The 24,927-nt window shown below is 39.6% G+C and overlaps 1 protein-coding gene across 10 annotated transcripts in view; it reads right to left on the bottom strand.

Annotated features, from left to right (window-relative positions):
• CHL1 (cell adhesion molecule L1 like) overlaps window positions 1–24,927 on the bottom strand; it is a 124,267-nt gene that overhangs the window by 28,013 nt on the left and 71,327 nt on the right. For 8 of the 10 annotated variants that reach the window (XM_035337446.1, XM_035337450.1, XM_035337454.1 and 5 more), the window contains 8 exons: window positions 23,672–23,777; window positions 21,963–22,153; window positions 13,300–13,422; window positions 12,130–12,300; window positions 10,444–10,491; window positions 8,383–8,503; window positions 5,775–5,959; window positions 92–223 (listed from right to left, as the gene is read on the bottom strand). In XM_035337446.1, coding sequence (XP_035193337.1) covers window positions 92–223; window positions 5,775–5,959; window positions 8,383–8,503; window positions 10,444–10,491; window positions 12,130–12,300; window positions 13,300–13,422; window positions 21,963–22,153; window positions 23,672–23,777 — 1,077 coding nt within the window. Of the gene's footprint in view, window positions 1–91; window positions 224–5,774; window positions 5,960–8,382; window positions 8,504–10,443; window positions 10,492–11,165; window positions 11,343–12,129; window positions 12,301–13,299; window positions 13,423–21,962; window positions 22,154–23,671; window positions 23,778–24,927 lie in introns of those variants that run through there. The other 2 variants (XM_035337451.1, XM_035337455.1) reach the window with 2 other exon arrangements.

The raw sequence follows: 24,927 nt of genomic DNA, 5'->3' as shown, positions 1-24,927 counted from the left end.
GGTGCATTAGGGTTTGTGTATTCCAGGGGCACGACACAGACACATCCCACTTGGACACCTCCTAAAGAAGGCTGTAGGGCCTTGTACTTACTATCAATGGGCATCCCGTTAAGTTTCCACTGAATGGTTGGCTCTGGGTTGCCAATCGCCTCGCATAGCAGCACAAGGTTTGTTCCTACGCTGTAAACACCACCTTCGGGCTCCTTAATCCACCGAGGAGGCTCTGTAAGAGGGGACATGGCAGGTAGCAGGTGACAGAGACAAGTCTGACTGCTATTACCGTGGTTCTCCAGGAGATGGCAAACGCTGCCAACAGTTGCCACCAGCTCCTAGCAGCCTTTTGTGCAGCTGGAGCGTCCCTCTTGCAAACCAATGCTACAAAAGGTAAAATTAGCATTAGTATTCAACAATTTCTGTCCTTCAGGCTTTGTAAAATGCAAATGTCAGAGGGAAGAGTGTAGGAAAGGGGCAGTGTTTACCGAAGTGGAAAACAAATGCAAAGAAGATGAGAGGTGAGAGGCTGGGGAGGGAGGTAAACCTAATGGTGTCAGCATTTTCACAAGGACCCTCAGACATGAGACAGTGGTCTCTGAAATGATGTGAGATTATTTCAGCAACTCAAACAAGATGTGAATAGCCATTCAGCTCGAATGCTCAGCAGACATGAGCAAATGGCTTGCATTGGCTTGCCCAGGAGCAGCCGGAGGGCAGAGCGTGATGATGCAGAGGCGATGCTGTGCACCTCCATCTGCTCATCTGTGGGTGGTGAGGAAATGCATTGTGCTTTTCAATATCCTGGTTTTCCAGCCTATATTTAGCCCAGATGCTGATCCATAACATATTTAGATATGATGAGCCTTTTTTTGACCACTGATTGAGGACCAGTCCTGAAAAGTCCCCCACAGGGTGGTGGTAGAGGAGCAGCAGTTTGCTGCTGCATTCTTGTGCCCTCCTCTTTCCCCAGCACTGCCCGCTAAAACAGAGCAGCCCCTGAGCATCAGCTACTCAGAACTCATTTGAAAAACAAACAAACAAAAAAAACGCCACAACAGTAAGGGAGGGAAGGAACAGAGAGGAAAAATAAATCATTAATCTCATGACAGCTTCCTGATATCTACAGACCAAATGCAGATCACTGAGCCTGCATACATTGCAGAGGGTGGCCTTAAAATAAATAAATAAATAAATAAAATAAAAATGTATTTGTCATTACCTCTGCCTGAGAAGCAACAAACTTCCACATTTTAGTTCCAGACCTGTCACTACCTCTTATGCTGGCTCTAAGCAGATCACTGGACCCCTCCTTCCCTATTTGAAAAAGATGAGCTAATGTATGGGATACATGAGGATTCATTAGTTAATGCTCATAATACGCTTTGAAGATTAACAGAGCTGTTGCTTGGTAATACATCTCCAGATGTTATCAGTGTGATATATTAAAACAAAATGTCATAGCTCACACGGATATATTAAAAAATACCTCTGATGTGTGATAAACAAGAGCCTCTACAGAAGCTCCTCTGTTTCCACAGTAGAGAACACCCTGCATTGACTAGCAACAGCTAAAGAACGAACTAAATGTAAGACACCAAAGCTTATCAAAAATTATAACATCTTTGCATTTCATTCACAGAACAGATTACTTCTACTGCCTGCATCACTGCAGAGCTGGTTGCCCTCCTGTAGTGCAGCAAATACTTGCTATGTTTCCTTTTATTTGACTCCAGGAAAAACCTGCATGCAGCAGATCATTTTGGATTTGCAGATCTCTTTCTTTCATATATTATGTATACATCACAGAAAGACAGGTCACAGGCATGGAGGTGAAAAGGTTTCTAACAATCCTAGTGATTTTTTTTTTCCCCAACTACATCTGCCACAAGCACCGTATTTGAGACAGGATGTTTTGGAGGAGGTGAGACACTAAGCAAAACCTGGATACAAACTACACTATAGATCCTTTCCTATTTTAATTTGTGCATAAACTTTTGAAAGTGAGCTGCAGATATATTACACTGCTGCCTAACTTTCTCAGCATGGGAATTGCTGTGGTTGCCCCCAAGGAAGCGATGCAGCTGTGAAGCTTCAGTCAATGAGATTTCGTCAAGTATGAAATGTAATTTCACAGAAAGACTGAAGAACCTCTCTTCTTTGTGGCAGATATGCTATAGTACTTATAAGTATATAAAATATAAGAATAACAAAATATACACATACAGACTAGCAACCACAATAACCTGTGGTTGGACAGACAAATCTGCAGTTAATCTGCACAAGCAAAATGGTGTAGCATGTTTCACTGCATAATGTGTTCTTCTAGGTAAGAGTTATAGATGCGGGCCGCCCAATCAAGAGATTTATGTCATTATGGGAACATAATGAGAGGTCTGAAAACAAAAGGAATCTAAAATGGTCATCTAGTCCATCTCTACACCTAGAGCATTCCTGATGGATCCAAACCTCCACAGCCTCCTGTGCTGTCTAAACAGTGCTAACCTTTTCCCCATAACTAGAACAGACTTAATGTTAACCAAATTAACCTCATTGTAGTTTAGATCTATAGTATCTTGCATTATGCTCAGGAGAGAAAGGTGTGTTGCTGTGAAGAAACTTTTGTGCATTTGAAGGCTGTTATATGTACCCCAGATTCATTCTTTCCTAAATTGAACATATCTATCCATTTATTGTCAAAGACAATGTTTTTTTGAGATCTGTGATGGATTTTTCTGTATTGTCTTGAGTGAACCCCATTCTCGATGTGAAACTGGATGTTTCGTGAGGCCTTATCAGTTCTCAGTAGTCTTTTTTTTTTTTTTTTTTTTTTTTAACAAACAACACTTTAACTTTTCCAGGATGATTTTTCTCTTTCTGCAAGAACAGCATTTCTGAGCAGAGTTCAGCTTGTGAGCCAATACATCCTCCAGACCAGTCTAACCAGACATTTTCCATCCTGTGTTTATGAAGCCAATTAGTGCTGCCTGATGAGAATTTGCACTTGTGCTTACTGAAGCCCATCCTTTTCATTCTAGACCATTTTCCAAATTTGTCAAGATCATTACAAATTCTCTCACATCTTCCCAAGGGCTGACAATCCATCCCACTTTGGGGTTATCATCTGCAGATTCAGATACAGTTATCACATTTCCCAATGAAACACCGAGAACTACAGCTTGAGTCTCATTAAAATAACTGGGCATGTATGTACATCACACTAGTTTTATCTATTTTATTTTTCTCTAACTCAGTAATGAAAGTAGCTGCAAGGTCTCTTAGGTATTCCATCACTACTATAATTAATCATTATATTGCAATTATTTCTATTAAACACAGCCTAGAAGCCTCAGTTAAGATCAAGGTACCATTAGAACAGGCACTATGATAGTGACAAGATGTTGTATATACATTTTCTATTACTTTTAGGGGATTATACACAATAAACAAAAATAAAAATAAAAATAAATCAGATCAAGACAATTTGAGAGCTTATTTTTCCTTTTAATATATATATATATTCTCTCCCTCTAATGACAATAGTAGGCTTTTTGTGCCTCTTCCAGTGTTCCAGGCTACATCTTTCCTCGCAGAGAGAGATTAAAATGTTCAAGCAGTCAAGCAATTTGCTGGCTGAATATTTTCATATACTTGGTAATAATGGACTGAATCTTTGCCTTCAGAGTACTGCAGGATTAGTAAGTGGGCTGCATGAAAATATCATAATTTCAGGCTGTTATTTAGAAGGCTGGGGTGCTGGTTTGAGATCCTCAAACACCAGAAAGAAGAACAGAAAAAGTGAAATAGTGCAGGAACAACCAAGTCCTCATTTCTTCTCCAGCACTAAATGGAGAATAGTTGGTGGTTAAAAACTGAGGTATTTTTTCTTTCATATTTAATTTTCTTCTCCCTGCACACATTTTTTGAGATGTGCCTATCAGGCATGAGGATGTCATATGACAGCATAACTTCCCTGAAACCAACTGAAATTAATGCTCACTTCCACCAGCTCGATACCTGCCCTAAAGTGTGCACGCAAGAATGATGAACATACCCATCTCTGTTGAATGTTAATGACATTTTCTGGTTTGAAATTATAGAAAAAGATGGTATTTTTGCTCAGTTTTACCAAGATAATATGCATGTGATGATCCAGTAGGACAAATTCCTCTTACTGGCAGCACCAACATTAGTTACACAAATGAAAAAATTATTTAATAGGAATTGCATAAACATTCTTTATATTGCAATTGTTAGAGTGCTTTTCTTTACTTCTTTCTTTTTTAAAATAATTGTTTGTTAATGAGTAGGAATTACAATTTGCCTGGAAGCCTTCCTCCCTCTAGAGACCGGAGGAGAAGAGGGGTCAATAATCTGAACTGCTTAATTAATGTTATTTCCCTGGTATTTTTGTATTTGCAGCTCCTGCAATTTCTTTGAAGGATCCAATTTTTACAGGCGAGAAAATCATAGCCAGATTGTTAAAATATTCAGCTAGAGCAGAGATGCTCCAAACCATCTGGAATGATTTCTAGAAGTCAGCACTTCCCCTCCGTTGCAGCTGAAAACTTGCCATGCCCTGGTATCCCCCTCAGCCTCACTTCCAGGAAGGGAAAGAAGACTCTGGCACACCAGGCTGTGCCAAGTGAAAGGGGAGAATTCTTCACAAAGGGGGAGAAAAGGCTCTTCCACAGCTAACGAGTAAATAAATCCTCCCACCATGACTTCTTGTGACCAAAGAGTGAGAAGAAGTACAGATTAAAATGAAATGGTTGACAGACCCTGGCAGTTTTATATTGCCTTTTTTTTTTTTTTTTTTTTTTTTCCCTTTGCAGAGCAGAGGCTGGAGAATTTTTTTCATCAGCAAAGAGAAAATGTTTTCAGCCCATTTTTCAGCTGCACTTCAATATTCTTAGTTTGCAGCTATTGAAGGGGGCATTACTGAAAGAGTCATGGTGGCAGTGATATGTCTGCAGGACTCACTTGTCCCTGTTAAATCTCACTCAAGCTTTCCTTTGCTTCTACAAAAGGAAGTGCAGGAGAGCAGCATCCACACCTGTATGAAATGTCTGGGGAGCAAGGGAACAGCAGATGGAAGAAGGAGGGAGAACAGGCACCGAGTGCCTCTACCTGCACTATTTGCAAGACACCTGTTAGGAAGGTACCTTGGCTGGCTTCATTAATCTCCTTACTTCTGCTGACAACAAATAAAAAAAGAACTCTTAGCTCAGGTTGTTCCAATACAAAGCTGATAGCAGAACACACAGAGGAGGGCAAGAGAGGAGTAGTACCATAGGAATTTAATTTTGGTGAAAATCAAAGAAAGAAAACAGAGATTAACAGACCTCTGATCTGGCCTAGTATGGCCATTTTCATATTATTTAAGAGCAAGTAGAATAATTACATTTTCTGGTCTGACTTTGAGATTAATACAAGACATTTTGTCAATATCTCTGCTTGACTAACTCACATCTTAATGTATTGGATCTATAATTCACTCACACATTTGTACTTCTTCTGCTCAGTGCTTTGTAAAGCCTTCATGGTTCAGGAAAAAATAAAATAATAATAATAATAATTCTATTCAAAAATAAAACAAAACAAGAAAAACGATATTCTTTTCTGCCAGCTTCCCAAAACTACAAGGCTGCTCCTACTAGCATAAAGAGATACAGTTGGTTGAGTTTATGGTTTATATCAAGTGCTATTAGCAGAAGTTCTTATTTCCCACTGACTACCTCTCAGTGTCCAAAATAAAAAGTTTAGTAAAATGTACTCCGCACCTTCCACATGAACATGGAATTCGTGTTTCGCTCTGCCCACGGGGTTGCTCGCCGTGCACTGGTAAGTTCCTTCATCGGCTGCAGACACTTGTTCTATCTTCAGGATCTTCCCAAAATTTTCTGTTACTGGTTTGTCCTTGGGCAAGTTTCCAGTAACTTTGACCCAGCTCATATGAGGAGTTGGGCTAGTAGCAAAGAAGAAAGAAAAAAAGATTTTGAGTTGCACAACAGGATGCTGTTATTTATGTTATAGATGTCATGTTAACAGAGCATTTGGAGTTCAGGCATATGGGTTGCAAGGAGAAGTTATCAGAATCTTTTGAGTTCTTTTAAAAAAAATAAAAAATAAAAAATAAAATAAAATAAATAAAAAAAAAAAACAATTGCAGGCTATAGACTATTGTTAGTCTATACTGTGCCTTGATTTGAAGGACCCCTATGAAAAAGTCCTTCACTGCCAAGCCCAGGCTATGGCACAAGGCTGCATTCCTTGTAAACACACTGGAATGAACTGTGTCAGAGGGAATGGAGTTTATTTTGTCCGACCCCAGAAGGGCACTTGAGGACAGACAAGGAGGTAAAGACTTCATTACAGTGACTTCACTCAGTGCCCTGCTGGGTTAGGAAGACATCCAACCATTGGAGATGGCTGAAAATGCTCCTTACATTTTTAGAAAGCAAGTGGCAGTGGCACAGAAATTCAGGACAGACTGCTGCATGCACAGCCCCAGCTGAGATTCACGACCCCGACACCATACACTGTGTCATATCTGCTTACTCTTGTGTCCATCTGTCATTGTGGCAGAATGCCCAGGCACAAGCCATTCAAAGCCCTAGGTACCAAGAAATTATGGTTTTCCAAGAGCAGTGAGCATAACAGTACTAATGTCCTATTTCCTGCAAGGGTCCTTTTCCTGCTCTTCTACCAAAGTCAGGCACCGTGTTGCCTCGGTGTTGTACTGAGGCAATGACCCCCTGACACTGGTGTTAGTCAGAATATAAGTCTTTAGAAACAACAGACTGGAAATGTACTTATTTCCTTATTTTGCAGTTGGCTGCCCCTGATATTAGTTACTTGAAATCTGGCTCAGTCTATCCGCTTCCGTGATTTGTGGACATTTGGTTGGATGGATTGGCAGAGATATAGGCAAAGCTGATCATTTTTCTGCTGAAAGTGGGAAATTTAACAAATATTTTATTTTTGTCTAAATGCTGTGGCTTCAAAGGGTTTCCATGGGAAAATACTAATTTAATGAAAGAACCTGAGAAACAAAGTTCTTCCTGAGAAGAGAAGCTCTCAAAGAAGCAAAGAAGTACGTTGTCTTCTTTCAAAAGTGACTACTTAAAAAAAAAAAAAAAAAAAAAAAGATTTTTTTTTTAAAAATAAAAAAAAAAAAAAAAGAAATCCTGGAAAAAATTGAATGAAACTAATATATTTTGTTTTGACTATAAACAGTCTTTATTATTATTATTATTTATTTTCTTGTATATGGTATGAGTTCTTGCACATGAAAATTTGTATTTGTACATTTCCATGGTGATTTGTCTATTCAGTACCTTGACAACATTGTAAACTCATAACCATGGATTTCTGGAGGTTCATGGGCCTGTGAATTAGCTTGATGGGCAGTGAATTAGACAAGGAAGTGCTGCAACAGGGAACTAAAACTCACTGCAGATACTTGGAGCAGATCCAATAGAGACAAGTAATTCACCTTCTTTCAAAAGATGGCAACCAACTGCAGAGGCATAATCTTGCCAGCCCAAATGAGCGATGCCTTTTCAAGTCCACATGGAAAAACAAAATGTCCTAAACATGTTTGTTCAGGCAGATAAATATCCTGATTTGGGAATTTTATAGAGGGGATAATTGCACAGCCTTTAATATGAGTTATCTCTCTGCTAACCACAGTCTGCATCCACAGACCTGCAGCTCCACAATACAGCATGAGAGCACAATAATTTAAGACTCCATTTAACAAAAAGCTCTATCACAAATAAACCAGAAGCAACTGTGCTTTCATTGTGGCTTTAGTGGTTGCAGAGATTTTCGCTTTATCCATTTCTCTGGTGGCAACTCTTCAAGGGCAGACTATTGCATCTACAAGCAGATAGTAAAATTGGAAAACTGGACTGAGGGCATAGTGGGGCGTGTTTCTGCTCTGAGCTACTGCAGCAGGAACAAGGTCCAGAGAGGTATTCACAGCTTCACACTGTGGGGACTGCACTTAAATCATGTATTTAGCCTTTTGCTTTCTTATCGTATTTTGTCCTGTTACTTACAATAAGGAATAAAATTATCCTGATCTCATTTCCCAGCATATTCCATCTGCTTGAACCCTTCCCTGTATTATTACAGTGAGCATATCCTTACTGAGATATTCCGCCATGCTTAGGACAGACAGAGCCACGACTAGAGCTGTCAAAACTCTGTGCTGCTTTACAAGGAGCATGCATGCTCTAGAAAAAACTTTGCATAAAGGTTCAATTTAAAATTGAACGGGTATGTACATACATTTGTAGGAGAATAATTTTTAACTTAGCTTTTTCATTCCTCAATTATGTTTCAAAAGGTGAATAAGTCTGTGCATTATTGTGCATTACTCACAGCCCTTCAGCAATACACTCGAGTAGCAGGACACCTCCCTTGATAACAGTGACTGATGAGCTACTGCCAGCAGATTCAGGAGGGATCAGCAGTTTGGGTTTTCTTTCCTTGATAAAATTTGCTAAAATAAAATAAAAATGAAATAAAACAAAAGTTAGATATGAACTCTTAGAGCCTTTGCTTATCCTTCATTACTGCTACAAATTTACTCCTGTCAGAAGGCTTCTGACATCAATTTGTAAATTTTCTTTTTGATTTATATGATTTAAGACCAATCCAGGGCTCTCTCATTTCTCCTTCTTACAGTCAGAAAATAGCTACAGTAATAACAGCAGGCAGAGGTACTAAGGAAGCTTCATTGCCTATGGTTTCATGTCCTGATTTCCAAACATTGGCCCCTTTCTGTCATACATCTTGGCCAATTTTTGATACATTGGTCATTTCAATCACTGATCTGGTGTGCACCATCTTTCTTAGCCTCTTTGCTCTGCATTGACCCCATCATCTATTAAATCTCAGATGGAAACCCATCTTTCCTGAATTGAATATCCCATAGAATTGTCCATCTTGCTACAATTATTAAATCTACAGTAACAAAGACACAATTTGTATTGAAGACTGTTAAAATAATAAAACAAGATTGACCTGCATTTGATTTCAACGGACCATTTGTTCCAGCCAGCCAAACAACGGTTTCACGACAAAATATGCATAGAGTTAAATGGCTATCCTGTTATCACTATAATAACAATTAACATGGTAATAAATGTCCCCAAATGGTACTACTTCTACAAAAATAGTTCCGGATGATTTGGTGAAAAGTTACATGTATCTTTCTGGAAAATCTTTTGTCTTTTTTTTCACCCCCTTGCTTTTTGTCTCTACAAACCAATGTCACAAGTGCTCCGAGCTGCAGCAGAACACTTTGGTGCCCCTGGACATGCTCACCTGCTTTCCATCTGCCCCTCGCCTCCTGCTGCCAAAGGCAGGCAGGCAGTCCCCCGCCCAGACACAAGAGTTCAGGCATTTCTCTGAGGAAAATTATTTTTTGGAGCGTCAGTCTCTCCAGACAAGCCCTGACTGTACTGCTCACAAATGGCAGCAGCCTCTGTGGGCAAAGTCTCGAGGATTTATCAGTGCTTTGAGATATCCATCCCAAAACACTCGGGAAGGACCAACTTTTCAAAAACTCCAGAGCTCGTCCAGCAGAACAAGGTCTTTTGAGAGTTTCAAATTTGGTATCTTGAAAAACAGACACTCTCAGGAGCAATTTAGCCAAAATAAATCATCATCAAAACTTAAATATGAAAAATCAGACTCTCATTCTTAAGTATTTTAAAACAAAGTTAAAGGGGTGGAGAACTGCGGGAATAACCACTAGCTGCCTTCTGACTTATCCACATTGCCTGCATAAACTTCAGCATTTTCAGGATATGGCTGCACAAAGAAGTGGACACAGAACAAGGGAAGACGTGAATCCCCAGGATGAGAACTGCTTTGTTGGAGCGCTTACCTGTGGTGAATATCAAACATCACATACAGAGGCAAACCATCTCACACTCACCCTGCATATAGCTACAGATGTGTGCAATTAACACGGAGAAGCTAAAGCTCTGCAAATCCAAACCTTAAGCTCGCCCTGGAGTAAAGCAGCCCTAGGGTGACCTGTTAGACATGAATTCATGGTTCAGACCACAGCAGCCTAATGCCAGCGTCTTCCTTACCATCAGAGGAAGATTCAGAGAATCCAAATCCTGCTCTGAACTGATAACACAAGAAACCCAGGATGCCAGTCTCCTCCCTTACATTACATTACGAGATGTGAATGTTTCTTTCTTGAGTAAGAAAACTACCTTTGTTAAAAACCCTTCACATTTCTGTCAAAAAGTACAAGATGAGCAAATTGTACTCCATGGACCACTTAAATCCAGCCCATTGCAATAAAAAGTCTTTTGTGATTTATTCATATTTTTTTTTTTCCCCCCTGAGCAGCACCTCACATTTAATTTCAGCTGGTGGATTCTCAGCTTAAAGGCTAAGTAACAGACGCATTCAACTCACCCTTAGTAACCGCAGCATTAGGTGAGCCTGAGTCATTAGCATGCTTAACTGAAATAAATAAAAGTGACAACCAAATACAAACATGCATAGTTGATAGAGAATGAAAAGAAGCAATAAAGCAACCAAAACAAAACAATGTCCCCCCCAGTAAATTTCTGCCATAAAAAAAAAAAAAAAAAATGTAAATCAACAGATGAACAATGAATTCCTGAGAACAAAGAAAACTCTTTATATATATACAATATTCTGCAAAATACTCCATGGGTGATATAATCAGCATTTCATCCTAACTATCAGGTGTAATAAAAAAAAAAATCACTAAGCCCTAACTATCCACCCAAAAGAAATTTTATTATTTTTTTCCAGTTTATTTATTTATTTTCTTATTGCTAACCTTTTTCAGTGTATTTTTTTGATATAGTCCCTCAACAAGAACTTGGCCTGGATCACAGGGGGCAGTCCTGCACTAAATTTACAAAACCTTGCAATTGCACACCTCACTCTTACACTTGCACCCCGTCTCAGGGATTCGATGGCAACATGCAGGCACTGCAGTCTTTCCTTCAGAGGTCTCAGAATCAAACCCTGCCTCATTTTTCTCTAATCTGAATGTGCATGGGTGTGGGACTGTAAAAGCTATGAAGGGCAACATGTCATTTTGCTATTTGCCTCACAGTTATTATCCCAAGATATGGTTTATGCAAGTATTAAGACATACAAACCCATTATTAATCCTTTATCTTTTTATCCCAACAAGAAACACTCAAAATCATACATTAAAAATCAGGCTTTCATTCACAAGAAAAATCTCCTTTGCTTTCTGGGCTACATAAGCCCAAAAGGTCAGAAGCATTACTGAAACAGAAGACTGCTATCAAGGGCACAGGCAGTCTCAGCTCATGCTACAAGCCTCACCAGAATTTATTACATCCAAAAGAGATTCCAGTGAAATGGGGTAGCCCTCTCCAGCTGGTGTACGCTGCCTTAGCTCCATCAGCTCCTGCAGGGCCTTGCTGATTTAATGCAGCTGAGAGCACCCCAAAAGCAGTCTCTCCTGCTGCCTTGGGTCATCACAGAAGCCGCTGCTGCTGCTGAGGTCCCAAAAAGGAATTTACAAGGCTTGCTGTTGACTAGCATCCAGTTTTTTTTCTTGGGGAAAAGGGGAGGGACAGTTGTGCTTTCTTTTTTTTTTTTTTTTTTTTTTTTTTTTTTGTGACACATGGTGAAAGCAAAAGCACAGAGGCCTCCAAGACTGAGCCACTGGCAGGGCTTAGCCTGCAGCCCAGTCCCTGAGTGCAGTTCTTCCCAACCTCACCACTGCACCCAGAGCAACCAGACCTGTACCTAGGGACCGGGAGGCCACAAAGTCCTCAAGACCCAGTAAAGTCCTATCAGGGACCCGCTGGACCACCAGAGAAGCAGATTTCCCTCATGCACCATCATCTTTTACTGTGGGGAAAGCAGCAGGGAGAAAAGGCTGCTTTTGGGCCCAAGCATATGCAAAAAGCTTTTAGCCATTGAATTTAGTGTTAGAACAAGGTTAATAATGCAGGAATAAACAAGGTAGCATGCCTTTTCTTCAGAGGGAATCGCATCAGAGACACAGGGCACACATCTGCATTCACTGTTGCCTGGGGAGTTAAAAAAGAAAAACAACAGCAACAAATAACCCAGCCACTGACTTACAACGGGAAACCTTCAGTGTCATTGGCATTTTCTGTACAATCGTCCTCAGTCTTGGAAACGCTGCAAAGCAACAATAATCACTTCGACTGTCATTTTCTTCCACGTTTGCGAAGTAGAGATCTCCCTTAAGGCTCATGGAGACCCTTTCATCTTGTGGAATGTGCTGCAAATCTAGCAAGAAAAAATAATTATGATATGGTAATGATACTGAGCTGTTTCACCAATATGACTACTAATGCTCTCCTGTCATATGTTTGCTTCCAGATACAGAATTTAACTTTGACGCGAAAGAGGCAGAAGGCCCAGCCCAACCCATGGGTTATTTACCGATATTCTGCATACAGTGCTGAGGGCACGGCTCCTGTTCAGGTCAAAGGAAATGACCAGCACCTGTCCCTGATAAAAAGGCCTGCAGTGATGCTGGTGCGGAGTTCACCATTTGCTGATGTCCCCTATAGCCAGTCTCCCCAGCACTTTACTCTTCTGTAACTACAGATGAGGGCAGGACAGCATTAGTATGGACCAAGGATGCTGCACTGTCTCATTGTTGATCCAGCCAAATGCAGGCCTCTGCTAAATATATATGTCAGGAGTAGCGAGGCTGCCTCATAAGATCAGAGGTTTAATCTGGCACCCAGTCTCTGCAAGTACTTGGTCAGTGTCAGAAACAAACCCTTCATGTCATGGTGCTACTTTGCTGCTCAAGAGCCAGAAATTCCTACAGAATACAAATGCTGCAGATGTGATAGAAAACCACAAAGAAAGAGTTGTGCATACCTGGCACAGAAGGTTTTTTCTTAACATAAATTAATCATTAATTTATGCAAAGAGGAAAATAGTAATGATAGACATAATATATTGACAGATTTTACTCTCTACTGTAAATGCAGTAGGCCTATTACTGGTAAATTTATTTACTGACATTTAAGCTTTCTGATATCTAATATTTAATAATATATTGCATCACTGTACTCTACAATTTAACTTTGAGTTATGTAAAAATATAATTCCATTCCCAATTTTTTCAATTTTGTTTTCTGATATCCAGATTTTTTTCCTAAGCACTTGCACAATTACACTCCCATCAGTTATAAACCTGTAACAAAACTGTTCTGCAAGACAAATGTTTCGAGTCTCCTCGTATGAATTGTATGCAAATTGTTTACTTACCAATATTCATCCAATAGATATGCAGAGGTGGGATGCCTTTTGGGGGGTTACAGTGCAAGATCACAGAATCACCATGCTCCACATCAAGGGGCTCAATTTTTTCCTTTGGGAATTTTGGTACACCTGTACAAAAGCAAAGAAGTTCCTCTTTTATGTTACCCTTTGAAATTTTCCCCTTTAATATGGTCCTTAATAAGATATTTACCTTAACATTACCTTTTGCATTCTCTGCCTTTAGTTACTACATTTTTTTTGCAAGTGGTACAGATTAACAATGCATTCTACTAAGAGCAAGATTTTTGTGCTAGCTTTATTCATTCCTGAAATTTAACATTTGTCTGTGATACCCATGAGCTTTGCTTAAGATTTATTTTAATGAATTTTCTTTCAAATGCTTTCTAGAGTTCATTTATTTGCACTGAGAGGGACAAGTAAAGGCCACAGAGAACTGAAGTGGGAGCCTGAGATGGGCAAAGAAGAGAGGGCACAGGTGGATCCCTGGAGATACGAGATCAGTCTGGGAGTACAGTGTCTTTTGGGAAGTCCCAGCTAAGCAGTAGTTCCCAAGAAGCCACTGCAAATCAGTGCAGGTGAGGACAGACACCAGGCAGCTATTCTGCCTTGTGACAGGAGTCTTTCTGTCTCTTATCCCTCTCCCAAATTAGATGAAGCAGAAGGGTTCTGTAAAGACAATATTGCCTCCTCACCCCCTTGGCTGTGAAGTGTCTGCTGTGCAGACCTGCAGCCCTTCTCAGCAAGGCGCAGGTACAGGCTTTGCACAAAGGAATACACAGGGGTGCATAAGGGAGGCATTATTATTAAATATAGGTTCAGTAATTCATGGATTTAGGACTTGATTAACACCTAGAGTAATCAGACTATTCAAAGCCTGAATTGTGTTTGGTAAACCTGATCAACCTGGACAGTCTCAGCAGCCCAAAATGCAAGTGGAGCGCATCCGAGCAGAGAGGAAACTGAGCTGGGCTGGAACCTACCCCAAACCAAGCACCTGGGAGGCTGCAGCTCAGACATTACTGCAAAGAAATTAGTCTGCAGAAAGCAACCGCTCCTTAAACGAATTTAGCTAAGACAGTTTCTGGGCGGACACTGTCTTCTGATTTCATTCCAGGCAAGTTTAAACTCGTGAAAGTTTCAGTTCAGGCAACCGCATTAAACAGTAAAATTAACAGCAATTAAAAGCTAAGGAATGAAAGCATCCTGGCTGTGCAGAGCCAATTTGGCACAGCAAATCTTGCCATCCTGGCGTTCAAGTCGTAAGAAGGAACTCGGATAGCAAATAAACAACTTAAAACAGCAGTGGTCCAGGAGCACTGTACGATAGCTGCAGTGTCACACAGCAGAAGTCAAACCAAAGAAAGAGGGTGAGAAACACAGGGCCAGGACTCCGAGGAGCCTTTACTCATTTAGGATTAGTGAACACAAAAAGAAGCAATCCCTATAAAGCTGATTGCCTGAATGCAGATTGGGCATAGATTTTATTGCCGGAAGGATTATTAATACAATAGGAATTCTTAGGAGAGACAAAATGGAGCTAATGAGAGTCACATATTCTGTAGGTGGTATTTCAGATAAGGGAGGGAACAATATGTGCAATAACCTATAACCTTCAAGCCTTGGAAAGTGCATCTACTGACTGCAGGAGAGTGGGAAGATTTTCCAGTAGGAAACAAAGCCAATTTGTTGATCTAAATCTTGCTTACTTTTCCCAAAAGCACACCACTCTCAACAAAGTTAAGAAAGCTGGATCAGGTGAAGGATAAGGGATTTCTAAGGGACTAATGCAACAAAACCAGGAGGCCAGCAAATAGACCAGTAGGGAGATTACTCATCCAGGGCATTAGAAACTTTTGTTCAAACCCATTTTCTGCCTCATTTGGCACAACAACAAAATATGGGTCTCCAATATCCCAATTGGGTGCCATAGCCACTGGCCTTTTCAGTCAGTTTCTGTAGCCAATAATTACCTAATTATGCAAAAAGATAGTAATTCCCACCAGAAGACAGTGAAAAATCATTGTCTTGGACTCAATAGCTGGCAGTGCAGACATTCATCTAAATGTGTGGCCCAAATGTTCACTTTGGTCCCTACTAGGTAAAGCAGCACCATGGATGACTTGTATCTCTAACAGATACTTGAACCATGATGTGGTTTGGGCGCTTTTTTTTTTTTTTTTCTTGCTGTTTTGTTTCACTTTGTTGTGAAAAACTTTGATTTTTTTCTCTATGCATAAACTTGGAGTGTCTTGAACCCTGGAAGTTTTGTTAGAGAGGAAAATTCAATTTTCATAACAAATTCCTGAGTCAAACCTCCTGACAAACATATTTACTTGCTGGTGCCCCATTGGTCTCAAAGACTAGAAAAATGATTGCTTCTGAATTCTGCATGAGGAGATTTATTAAGACTAAGAAGCTAATATCACATTAGGCTTCAGCTCTTGCCCATTAGTCTTCAGTACATACATGCAGGCAACCTTTTTTTTTTTTTTTACCATGCTCCTCTGTTTTAATTAGTGGACATTTCAGAGTCAATCGCTACTGATTTGTGGCCAATCTCAGAAACCATCACAAGCAAATTAAGCTAGAAAGTACCATGCAAGATTAATAGTATCAAGAAAACATTTAATACTGTATGGAGTTATCAATGCAGCACATGGACACTGTAAATTTACAAGCAATTGATCTCTTTGCAGTGATACCACTAAAAATGTCGTGCCAATCCTTCTTGCAATTCCCACCACACAGATATAATGAGAGAGGCCAGAGCATCCAGCCTAACTCCAAGTGCTACATACACATATCCATAACACAGGGGAGAACAATGTTATTTAATGACTCCGAGAAAGGCTTGCTGAAGTACCAATTGGAGGACACTCCCAACACAAACAAAAGTGGCATGTGTGAAACAGCCACAGGGAAGACAAAACACCTGACTTCAGATATGGAAAAATCTTCTAAAAGCACACTGTGCTATATAAAGTCCTCAAAAAATCCTGGGAAAGGCGTCACTGCCCAAGTACTTTTTTTCTGCCAAGGCTCAATCTTGAATGATGTACAGCACTCAAAAAACATAATCACAGTGCTTTGGCAGTGTGCAAACCATGGAAATGAAATATTTTCAGTTTCCATAGTCATTTGTGTAAGGAATCAGGCTCTGTTAATCCCTGGGGTGACTCAAAGTTTAATGACCAAACCATATTTGAGATTAGGCTGAAATACCACTGACAAATTAGTTTCGCTGAGAGAAATTTCAGAATGGAGACTGGGTCGGGTCACTCCCTCCTATTTCTTATCTGTTCAGAAAATGCAGTATCTCAATGAATAGAAAACAGGATGGAAAACAATACAATGCACTATAAAATGTGAATTTGAGTTTAGCTGTATAGAAATACAGCAACCTGAGTCATGGTACACTGGCACCAGCAAGATTGCTGCAGATTTACTCACATATCTGTTAGCACATTTCATCCTATAGCTTAGTTCCTGTCCTACTGCTAGAACTGCAGTGACTTCACCCAACAATAGGTGTACTGAGGATGTAAATTTATACCAGTTAGAGAATTGAGTGCATTCAGTCTGGTATTTTACATGTTTCTGGGAAAAGCACTGAGAAGCTGAACTGAAGGGAAAAGTCTTCTGCAAGTAACTGTAGAAGTCCTTGGGACCACTGCATCTGATTCCTACCAGTATCTGATGTAAAATATGATAAGTCAGTAATTAGCATATATTTTGGGAAATAATTGCAGGAAGACATCACTGTATGGGGGGTCTGTTTTTATGACTTTCTCTGTGTACATTTTTGGAGATGTGTCCCGTACTAGATGGATGTTTAGTCTGATCCATCGTTGATGTGAAGTTCTCCACAACTAAATCTTTAAAAGATAAAATGGTGAGGAAAAGTAGAAATAGTCAAGAAATTTCTACACCCTGGAAATTCCCAGCTCCTCAGACACTTCAATTAGTAGCTAAGCAATTTGTTATACATATTTATAACTTGTGTGGTGAACAGTTGAACATATCAAAGAACTATAAACATCACTTACAATCACCAGCTACATGAGTTATACTGAATGCAGCCTGGCAGCTCCCAATACTCATCTCAGTACATCAATTGTTATTCTGGTCCATGTTGTATATGCAGTAGTTATATCTGTACTTTTCACTGCAACTTTTGTACAGTTTATAATCTGCTTATTTACAGGATTTTTTTTTTTTTTTTTTTTTTTTTTTTTTTTAACAGCTGCATTACATTGAAAAAGTTAGGAAAGTCTGGCTGTCAGGAAGACTGAGGCTCAGTCCACTCACTCTCAGTGAAGCTTTTATGACAGAATCAGTGAAGTCTGTTATTCTGTGCAAATCTCTCTCTATCCCCCTTTCCGAAATGATGGTCATTGGTTACAGTCAGAGTGATCCCAATGATTTAGTTGGCCAGAAAAGTTGTCAGAGGTACAGGACACTGGTTTAGGAGGCAGGAAGTTTAAGTTTTAGTCCCATCATGTGAAAACCTTCAGCAAATTACTTTCTTTTGTTTTCTGTTCTATAAAATGAGTATGCTATACTGAATGCCTTCACAAAGTGTGTTACTGAGATCTCTCATTCTAGTATCAACTCAATATTTTCTGATTACTTCACTTTTTTATATATATGGCTTGGATTTCCTTTGGAGTGTGAAACTGGCACCCTTACCTTAGCATAGGCTGCCCCTGCACAATTTTATGTTCAGGCTATGTTTCCATCCTCAGATCTTTGGTCCTTTAGAGCAAAGGCTTTAGAAATACTGAACATAAATTTTAATGGTCTACCATGAACAGTCTTTTACACTACAGTTAATTAAAAAAGTTGAAACCCTACTTTTTCTCCTTTTTCTGGCAATGGGCCTACTCAGTAATTCAAGGAATAGATTCCCTAAATATAGGAGGAGGGGAGCTGAAGTCTGTGTTCTCACCATTTAAATTCATTTTCATTCTGCATGTATCTTGTAACAATCCGGACTTTGTAAATCTTGACAATCTTGATACCCCATTTTTCCCCACTCTCCCTAATGTCATCGTGTAGGGGAGGTGTGGTGCTTTCATTATGTTGGTGACATTTAGTGATCATTTCTGCTGACATTTCTATTGCTTTCTTGGAATGACTACTGTGAGTAAACAGTCTTTTGTTCTCCTTTTCAGCAGCAACCTTCCTTTCCTTACAGACTCAGTATTCTACTTCTGTGCAGTGGAAATGTAATTTATGAAAAAACTAACCTAGTCTGACTTGCTGGGTTTTTCTTCACTTCATTGGCATAGTAACTTGCCAAGTAGCTTAAATTTTACTTGAATACAGCTGGCAAGGCACTGCAACCTCTGCATCATTATCATGAATGCATGTAGTGATCTCACATGTACCAGTCTCCACTTCAAAACTTGTGGGTGAATAGAGGTAATTTTTCCCAAACTCTTCTGTGTCTGATTGCTTAATTTACAGCAGTTCTGTGCACCAGCAGATCTCTTTCACTCGAGCAGAGCAGTAGACTATCCAGCACTTTAGAAAATGAAAGGTGTCTTCTGTTCTCCCTGAATCCTGACTTAATTTGCAGTATCTACATTGCACAGTTAAATGAAAGAATTAATGGCAGAGAGTATGAATTAAAGTAAATGTGCCTTAAAAGGTGTGGGGGTTGGTTAAATACCTTTAATATATTACCTGCACAATCGATGTATTTTCTGGAGTTAGAACTTTGCATATGGTAGCACTGAAAATCCTCTCTTATTCACTAACAAACACGTTTGTAACTTAATTTGTTGCATCCTACTTCCAGTATATTTAATATCTATTTAAGCTAGTATAGACAAATTTTCATTAGAAGAAAAAATGATCTGCCCTAGGTACAGATTCAGCAGTCCCAGATACAGACATCAACCAGTTCTTGTTTTCCATTTTTAAGCATCTGGTTTGGTCCGATTGCAACGGAGCCCTGGGGTGCCAGTGCTGCTGCTGGAGGTGACATACCTCCACTGAAACATGACAAGGAGTTCTTTAACTCTTCCAACAATTAATGAGTCTGAGACACTTTGCTTAATATAAGAAGCATTAACCCCGTTGCCCTGGCCAGGCTCCAAAGTAAATAATTATGTCCTGTCCAAAGCTCTGAGTGTCTGCATTTCTCTCCTGATCCTGCCTGAAAATCCAGTTGTCATCTGGTACATAGCTGCATTGTCCTACTTGTGGAACCAACTTAGATCATTAGTTCAACAAATTTTAACATACTGTCTTATGCCTTGTGCAGCTCTCTTCTGCACCAGGAATGCTAGTCTTTTAAAGCAACTGCAAGTTAGTGGAGACAAAACAATACAGCAATATACATGCTCTTAATAATTCCTTACCAAATGTCAGGCATTAGGGAATACTATGCAATACAGTGCAATGTGAAATAAATTTCCGAAGGAAAAGGAGAAAAAAAATAAAAAATAAAAATTAAACTGGTTAAAATGAAAATAAATCCTGCCTTTCATGCTCACAACAATACATTTACTCATTATGCTTAGCAGCCCTCCCACAGGAACAATCCCAGCCCCTGCGATGTTTCTTACTTCCAGCACAACCACAGTGCCACCACTCCCCCATGCCTGGCTATGCCTAGAGTACTTCTCAAAATGATTTCCAGTGACAAAGACATGCTAGAAATGATTATGCATGTTTGTTATAGCCTGTTTCATCTGTGCTGAGTTGCTAGACATAGGCTTTTATAGCCAGGTGGCCATCTGTCACTGCAAAGCATGAGAAGACGGTGGAAATGCGTCCCTCTGTGGACACACCAACTCCACATGTGCCCAGTGCTTTCAGATCCTTTGGTACCAACATGTTGTAGGAACTTGGAAATGTGTGATCAGTGGGAGACCGAAAAAAACCTCCCCTGTGTCACTGGTTCTCTCACACACACCTACACCACATATCTACTTTTATGTGCTTACCCTGCTTCATCACATAGAGACTGAAATTTCTTGTCCCTTCTACTCCACTGGGAAAGTGCTGCCTCAAAATCTTCCTCTTCTAATTTCATGAACGTCTATCCTGAATTTATGACCTATTTTGTCTTTATTGTCCTCTGCTACTCCCAAACTACAAGAGATCCAATTTCTTGGTACAAAGCCATTGTAGCAATGTTGTCCTAACCAATGCCCAGCAAGATGACCTTAAACTTCTTACCAGTAAATTTCATCCCACTTCCATAACCCCAGTCCTGAAAGTCACCCAACTTCCCCTTTGCCTTCTTCTGTGCTAAAGGTGAGAGGACACATTTCTTTGATCAGTAATTTTTACTACTATTTTTTTGAGATAATTTTCCATTCAATTCCAGGACTTCAATATTCTCCCCTTAAGTATTTATACCATACCCTGAATGGTACTGACATCGGACTAATGAGCTTACAGTTGATTAGATCACTTTCCCCTGAGTTTTCAAACATTTGCATCACCTGCTGTTTTGCAGTAATATGCCACTCTATCTCCCATCCTCCCCTTGAACTCCTGATTTCATGTTCCTTGCACTGAGATGGAAGCCATACTGTCTTCCCAATTTCTGGTCACTCAGTCAGGGTTGCCAAGCTGAAATATTATAGCCTCATGACTCTTAGCAGCTTTTGCTTTCCAATAAACATTTGGAAAGTAAAAACGTCACTTGGTTCCTAATTTTTTATCAAATACATTTCTCTAGTACTAGGAAGATGACTTCAACTCAAAAGTTTCCTGCAAATTTCTTTCCTCAATGTGATTTAATTCCAACCAGTTTTGTTTTCACTGGCAATGATTTCCTATTCCTTTTAATGTTCACCATTTTTAATTTTTAATGTATTTTTTGCATGATTTCTTGATTTATGCCTGCCTGCCTGCCTTCCTTCCTTTTTCCCAACTTGTTTTCTCTCACCAAATATTCTAATTTCTATATATTGATGATGTGCTGGCATCAGCTCACGCACAAATTATGTCTGGCTAGATTAGGTAGAGAATTTATCAGACTACAATTCTCATGAATATTTATGCTTTCTTCTTTACAGCAAGAGCAAAGTATTAGAAGTGGAAACATCACAAGAGGAAGGCTTTAAGTAAACACAAACTAGAAAAGAATTCTTATGGGTTTTATGCAACAGGCAAAGCAAGTGCTTTATAAAAGCGTTTAAATAGTCAAGTCAAAGCAAATAATTATTTTGTCATTGAACACCCAGTTCTCCTGAGATGGCTATTAAACAGTTTATACTAATTTACCCATTAGTCCATCCTCTAGAAGCAAACTGTGGTAGATGATACTCAGAAAGCAGAAGTAAACAATAAATGTTTTCCAAATTAATAGATCTTGGAAAACATACACAATTTACTCAGTTGCTTTTGTGTTCATTAAAGGTGGTAAGGAGCATCAGTATCAGCACTTGGAAACCTGTAAGACCAGTGTTATTGTCTGAACACCTGAATTCAGATTTTGTCATTTGGATTTCTGGCCTCAAAAAACGGAATGAAATCAAAATATGACAGGGAGGACAAAGTTTTCCTTCCAGTATTCATTGAATTACAAACCATACACATTTTGCTATATATTGCATTGGTAACCAGTCCTTCCCATAGTTTTTAATCTTAAAAAAGCATAATGAAAGTAAAGCAAAAACGCTTACTTGGAACAATTAGTTCGATTTCTTCTGACATGGCAGTTCCTAGTGCGTTGGATGCATAACAACGATATTTCCCTTGAAAATTTGTGATGATTCCATGGTTCTGAATCACAAATGTCCCAGAATTGTTAAATGTAATTATCCTTGGATCAGACAATAAATTGAATGGTTTTCCATCCTTAGTCCAGTTGAAACTGAAAAATAACACAAATGTTACAAAGGACCAGTCATGGTAGAGTACACTACAGTACAAAACCACTGGTAAATATCATTCCAACACTGCAGTGTCAAAACAAAATAAAAATCTTGAAATAAAAGGAGGTGGATGGTAAAATGAACTCTGTGCTACCATAACTTGTGGAAGCTATTGGGCATGTCTCTGTTACTGGACACTTTACTCCTGGGTAACTGATTGTGACATGAAATAAGAATAGAGAGCTTAAGACAACGACAATAAATGAGATGCCATCTGTGAAAGCAAGAGCCACACTGTGGAAGGAAGTAAAGGTCTGCAAAAAAAAACAAACAAACAAAAAACAATACCACAACAACAAAGACAACTGTATCTGTAGGATACTTGAAACTTTTGTCTGGCAAGGATCTGTAGGAGCTCTTCTCACCATCTACAGGAGGTACCATCACCAAATCCAGGAGAAATGGAGCAGAATACTGAGTTTCTCCCGGTCTTGACATCAAACACATGGTTTTGATGCTACTGGGGTGTGATTTTGATGAATGCCTAAGTATTGGTCATAGCTGATGTATCTGAAAGTCTCAGATAGCTTGAATGCGGGCTAGAACTGATGGGCTAACCTGATTCGGAATCTGAGGCAGTTGGAAATTACAGTATAATGTGCATTTAGTGACACATGTACCTTTGTCAAAATTTTTCAGTGTTTAAAAATAATAACTTAATGCAAACAGAAATGTATATTTTAGCCATTCAGCAGTATTGGCAATAATGCCTTGCTACACTAGAGAGAGGAACATGGGGTCCTATTGCTGGGTCAACTCTATAAACACTGGAGAACTTTTCACTGATCCACTGACAAACAGTCAAAGGAAATGAAGGAAATATGTTAAGATACAAATCTCCATTCAGAAAGAACTTAAAAATGATCAAATATTTGATATTAAAATAACAATTGCCCTTTTCTACTCAAGTTTAAATTTTACTGTGGGGAAAAAAAAAAAAAAAAAAAAAAAAAAAGATAGAAGGAGAAGGATTAAACAGCATAAATGACATGCAAACCAGTTGTTAATTTAGCCAATACACCACCCAGTGGTGAAAGTCTCAGGAGGAGCTTTTATTATGTTATTATTATGTTTTCGTTAATCACAAAACATATTTGGTATTTTTAGGGTTGCTGTGGAAAGGCAGAAGAGCCACTGCACACCCCCTGTCTTCTGTAGCCCAGCCCAGCCTAGGTCATGTGTATCACACGGGGTGAACTTAGCCTGTGCCGGAGTGAAACACCACCTAACAAGAAAAAGGCACGTTAATATCTAATCATGTAGTGAGTGAAAGAAGAAGAAGAAAAAAAATATGTCTGAATGGTCTAAATGGAAACACAAAGTTTAACCTCACCTTGCAATTACAAGCCTGTTCCTGTACACCAGCTGTTCCTTTCCTCAGAAAAGGAATAATGTTTGGAAAAAGCTAAAAGCAAACCCAATTTCTACTTAGTTCTCCAGGTGAAAGCAGTACTTACGTGGGCTGTGGATTTCCTCTAGCTTCACATTTAATTGTAAAGTCCTCATCAAAAGGGTAGGCAACCTGGGTGTGAGATTGCTCCGTGATTGTTGGAAGCTGTGCAACTGAACACAAAGAGGCAGCAGATTAAAACCCCATTCAAGCAAAATTGCTGAGGGCCTTTCTTTGAAAGGGACAATGTCAGAATTGCCTTACTGCTGCCTTACTACACTCAAGAGTGAGGCTTGCTTTAAAAAAAGGATGATCATCATCATCCTGGCATTGACAGCACTCTGCTCCCAAAACTGCATACTTTCATGCCTCGGCAGCATGAGCTGGAGCTCTGACTTCACTTGGCCATGCCCTCAGTGAGCACTGCTGGTGTCTGCTTCCATGTATAACCATCCCATCCAGACAGAGAAGAGCTTGGGCCATGCTAATGCCAAATCCAAAGCCAGAGCAGAGCTGGGGAGCAGGGCTACAGGAGGACTGACCTTTCAATAACCAGCTGCATGCCTGACGGTGCAGCTCCCAACATGTACCACACATTTGTTTATAAGCACAGCAACTCAACAGCCTGTGGCTTTCACCATATGGAAACTTGTTTCAGTAAGAAATTATGAGGCAGAACTACCCCCAGAGATATCCCCCGTGAAATAAGCCAACAAGTGTATGAATATCTTGGTTGCCAGAGCACTACCTTGCCTCGTGTTTGTTGCACGGTGAAGTTAATAGCTGTTTTTTTAATACACAGACTTACAGACACAGGTACACACACATGAACTAGCAAACTTATGTCTCCATCCTGAATAAAATTACAAGAAAATCTATTGATAAAATTACAAGGAAATCTATTGGCTGCACGGATGACTTAATGCATCCTCCAGAGCAGACGAGCCACTAGCAGTCCCGCAGTTACGCAGTGATGTTTCACTAACTTTTCTTAAGGAATTTAAAGTGTTGCAAATGTCTGTGTAAGAGAGCTGCAGAAAGGAGGATGCACCCTGCTGTGGAGCAGGGGATAATAGGATCATCACATTGTTATAGGCAGCCGGCAAGAAAATTAACATCTTTGGTTGCTCTTTTAAGCCCAAGGAGCTCAAAGCTGAAGCAAAATGGGGTATCATACCATACCGTGTGGTCTCAAAGCCAAGCACTTCCAAACCCACCAGCTCCACTGATCAGACATAATTCCTTTTTATTAAAACATAAACTGCTTCATTAAAGCACACTGAGGGCTCGATGGCTCCCCTGTGTAGGTACTTAAGGACAGTG

This window comes from Oxyura jamaicensis, chromosome 12 (assembly GCF_011077185.1).
Source record: "Oxyura jamaicensis isolate SHBP4307 breed ruddy duck chromosome 12, BPBGC_Ojam_1.0, whole genome shotgun sequence".
Lineage (NCBI taxonomy): Eukaryota > Metazoa > Chordata > Aves > Anseriformes > Anatidae > Oxyura > Oxyura jamaicensis.
This window is presented reverse-complemented; position numbering and strand designations above follow the sequence as displayed.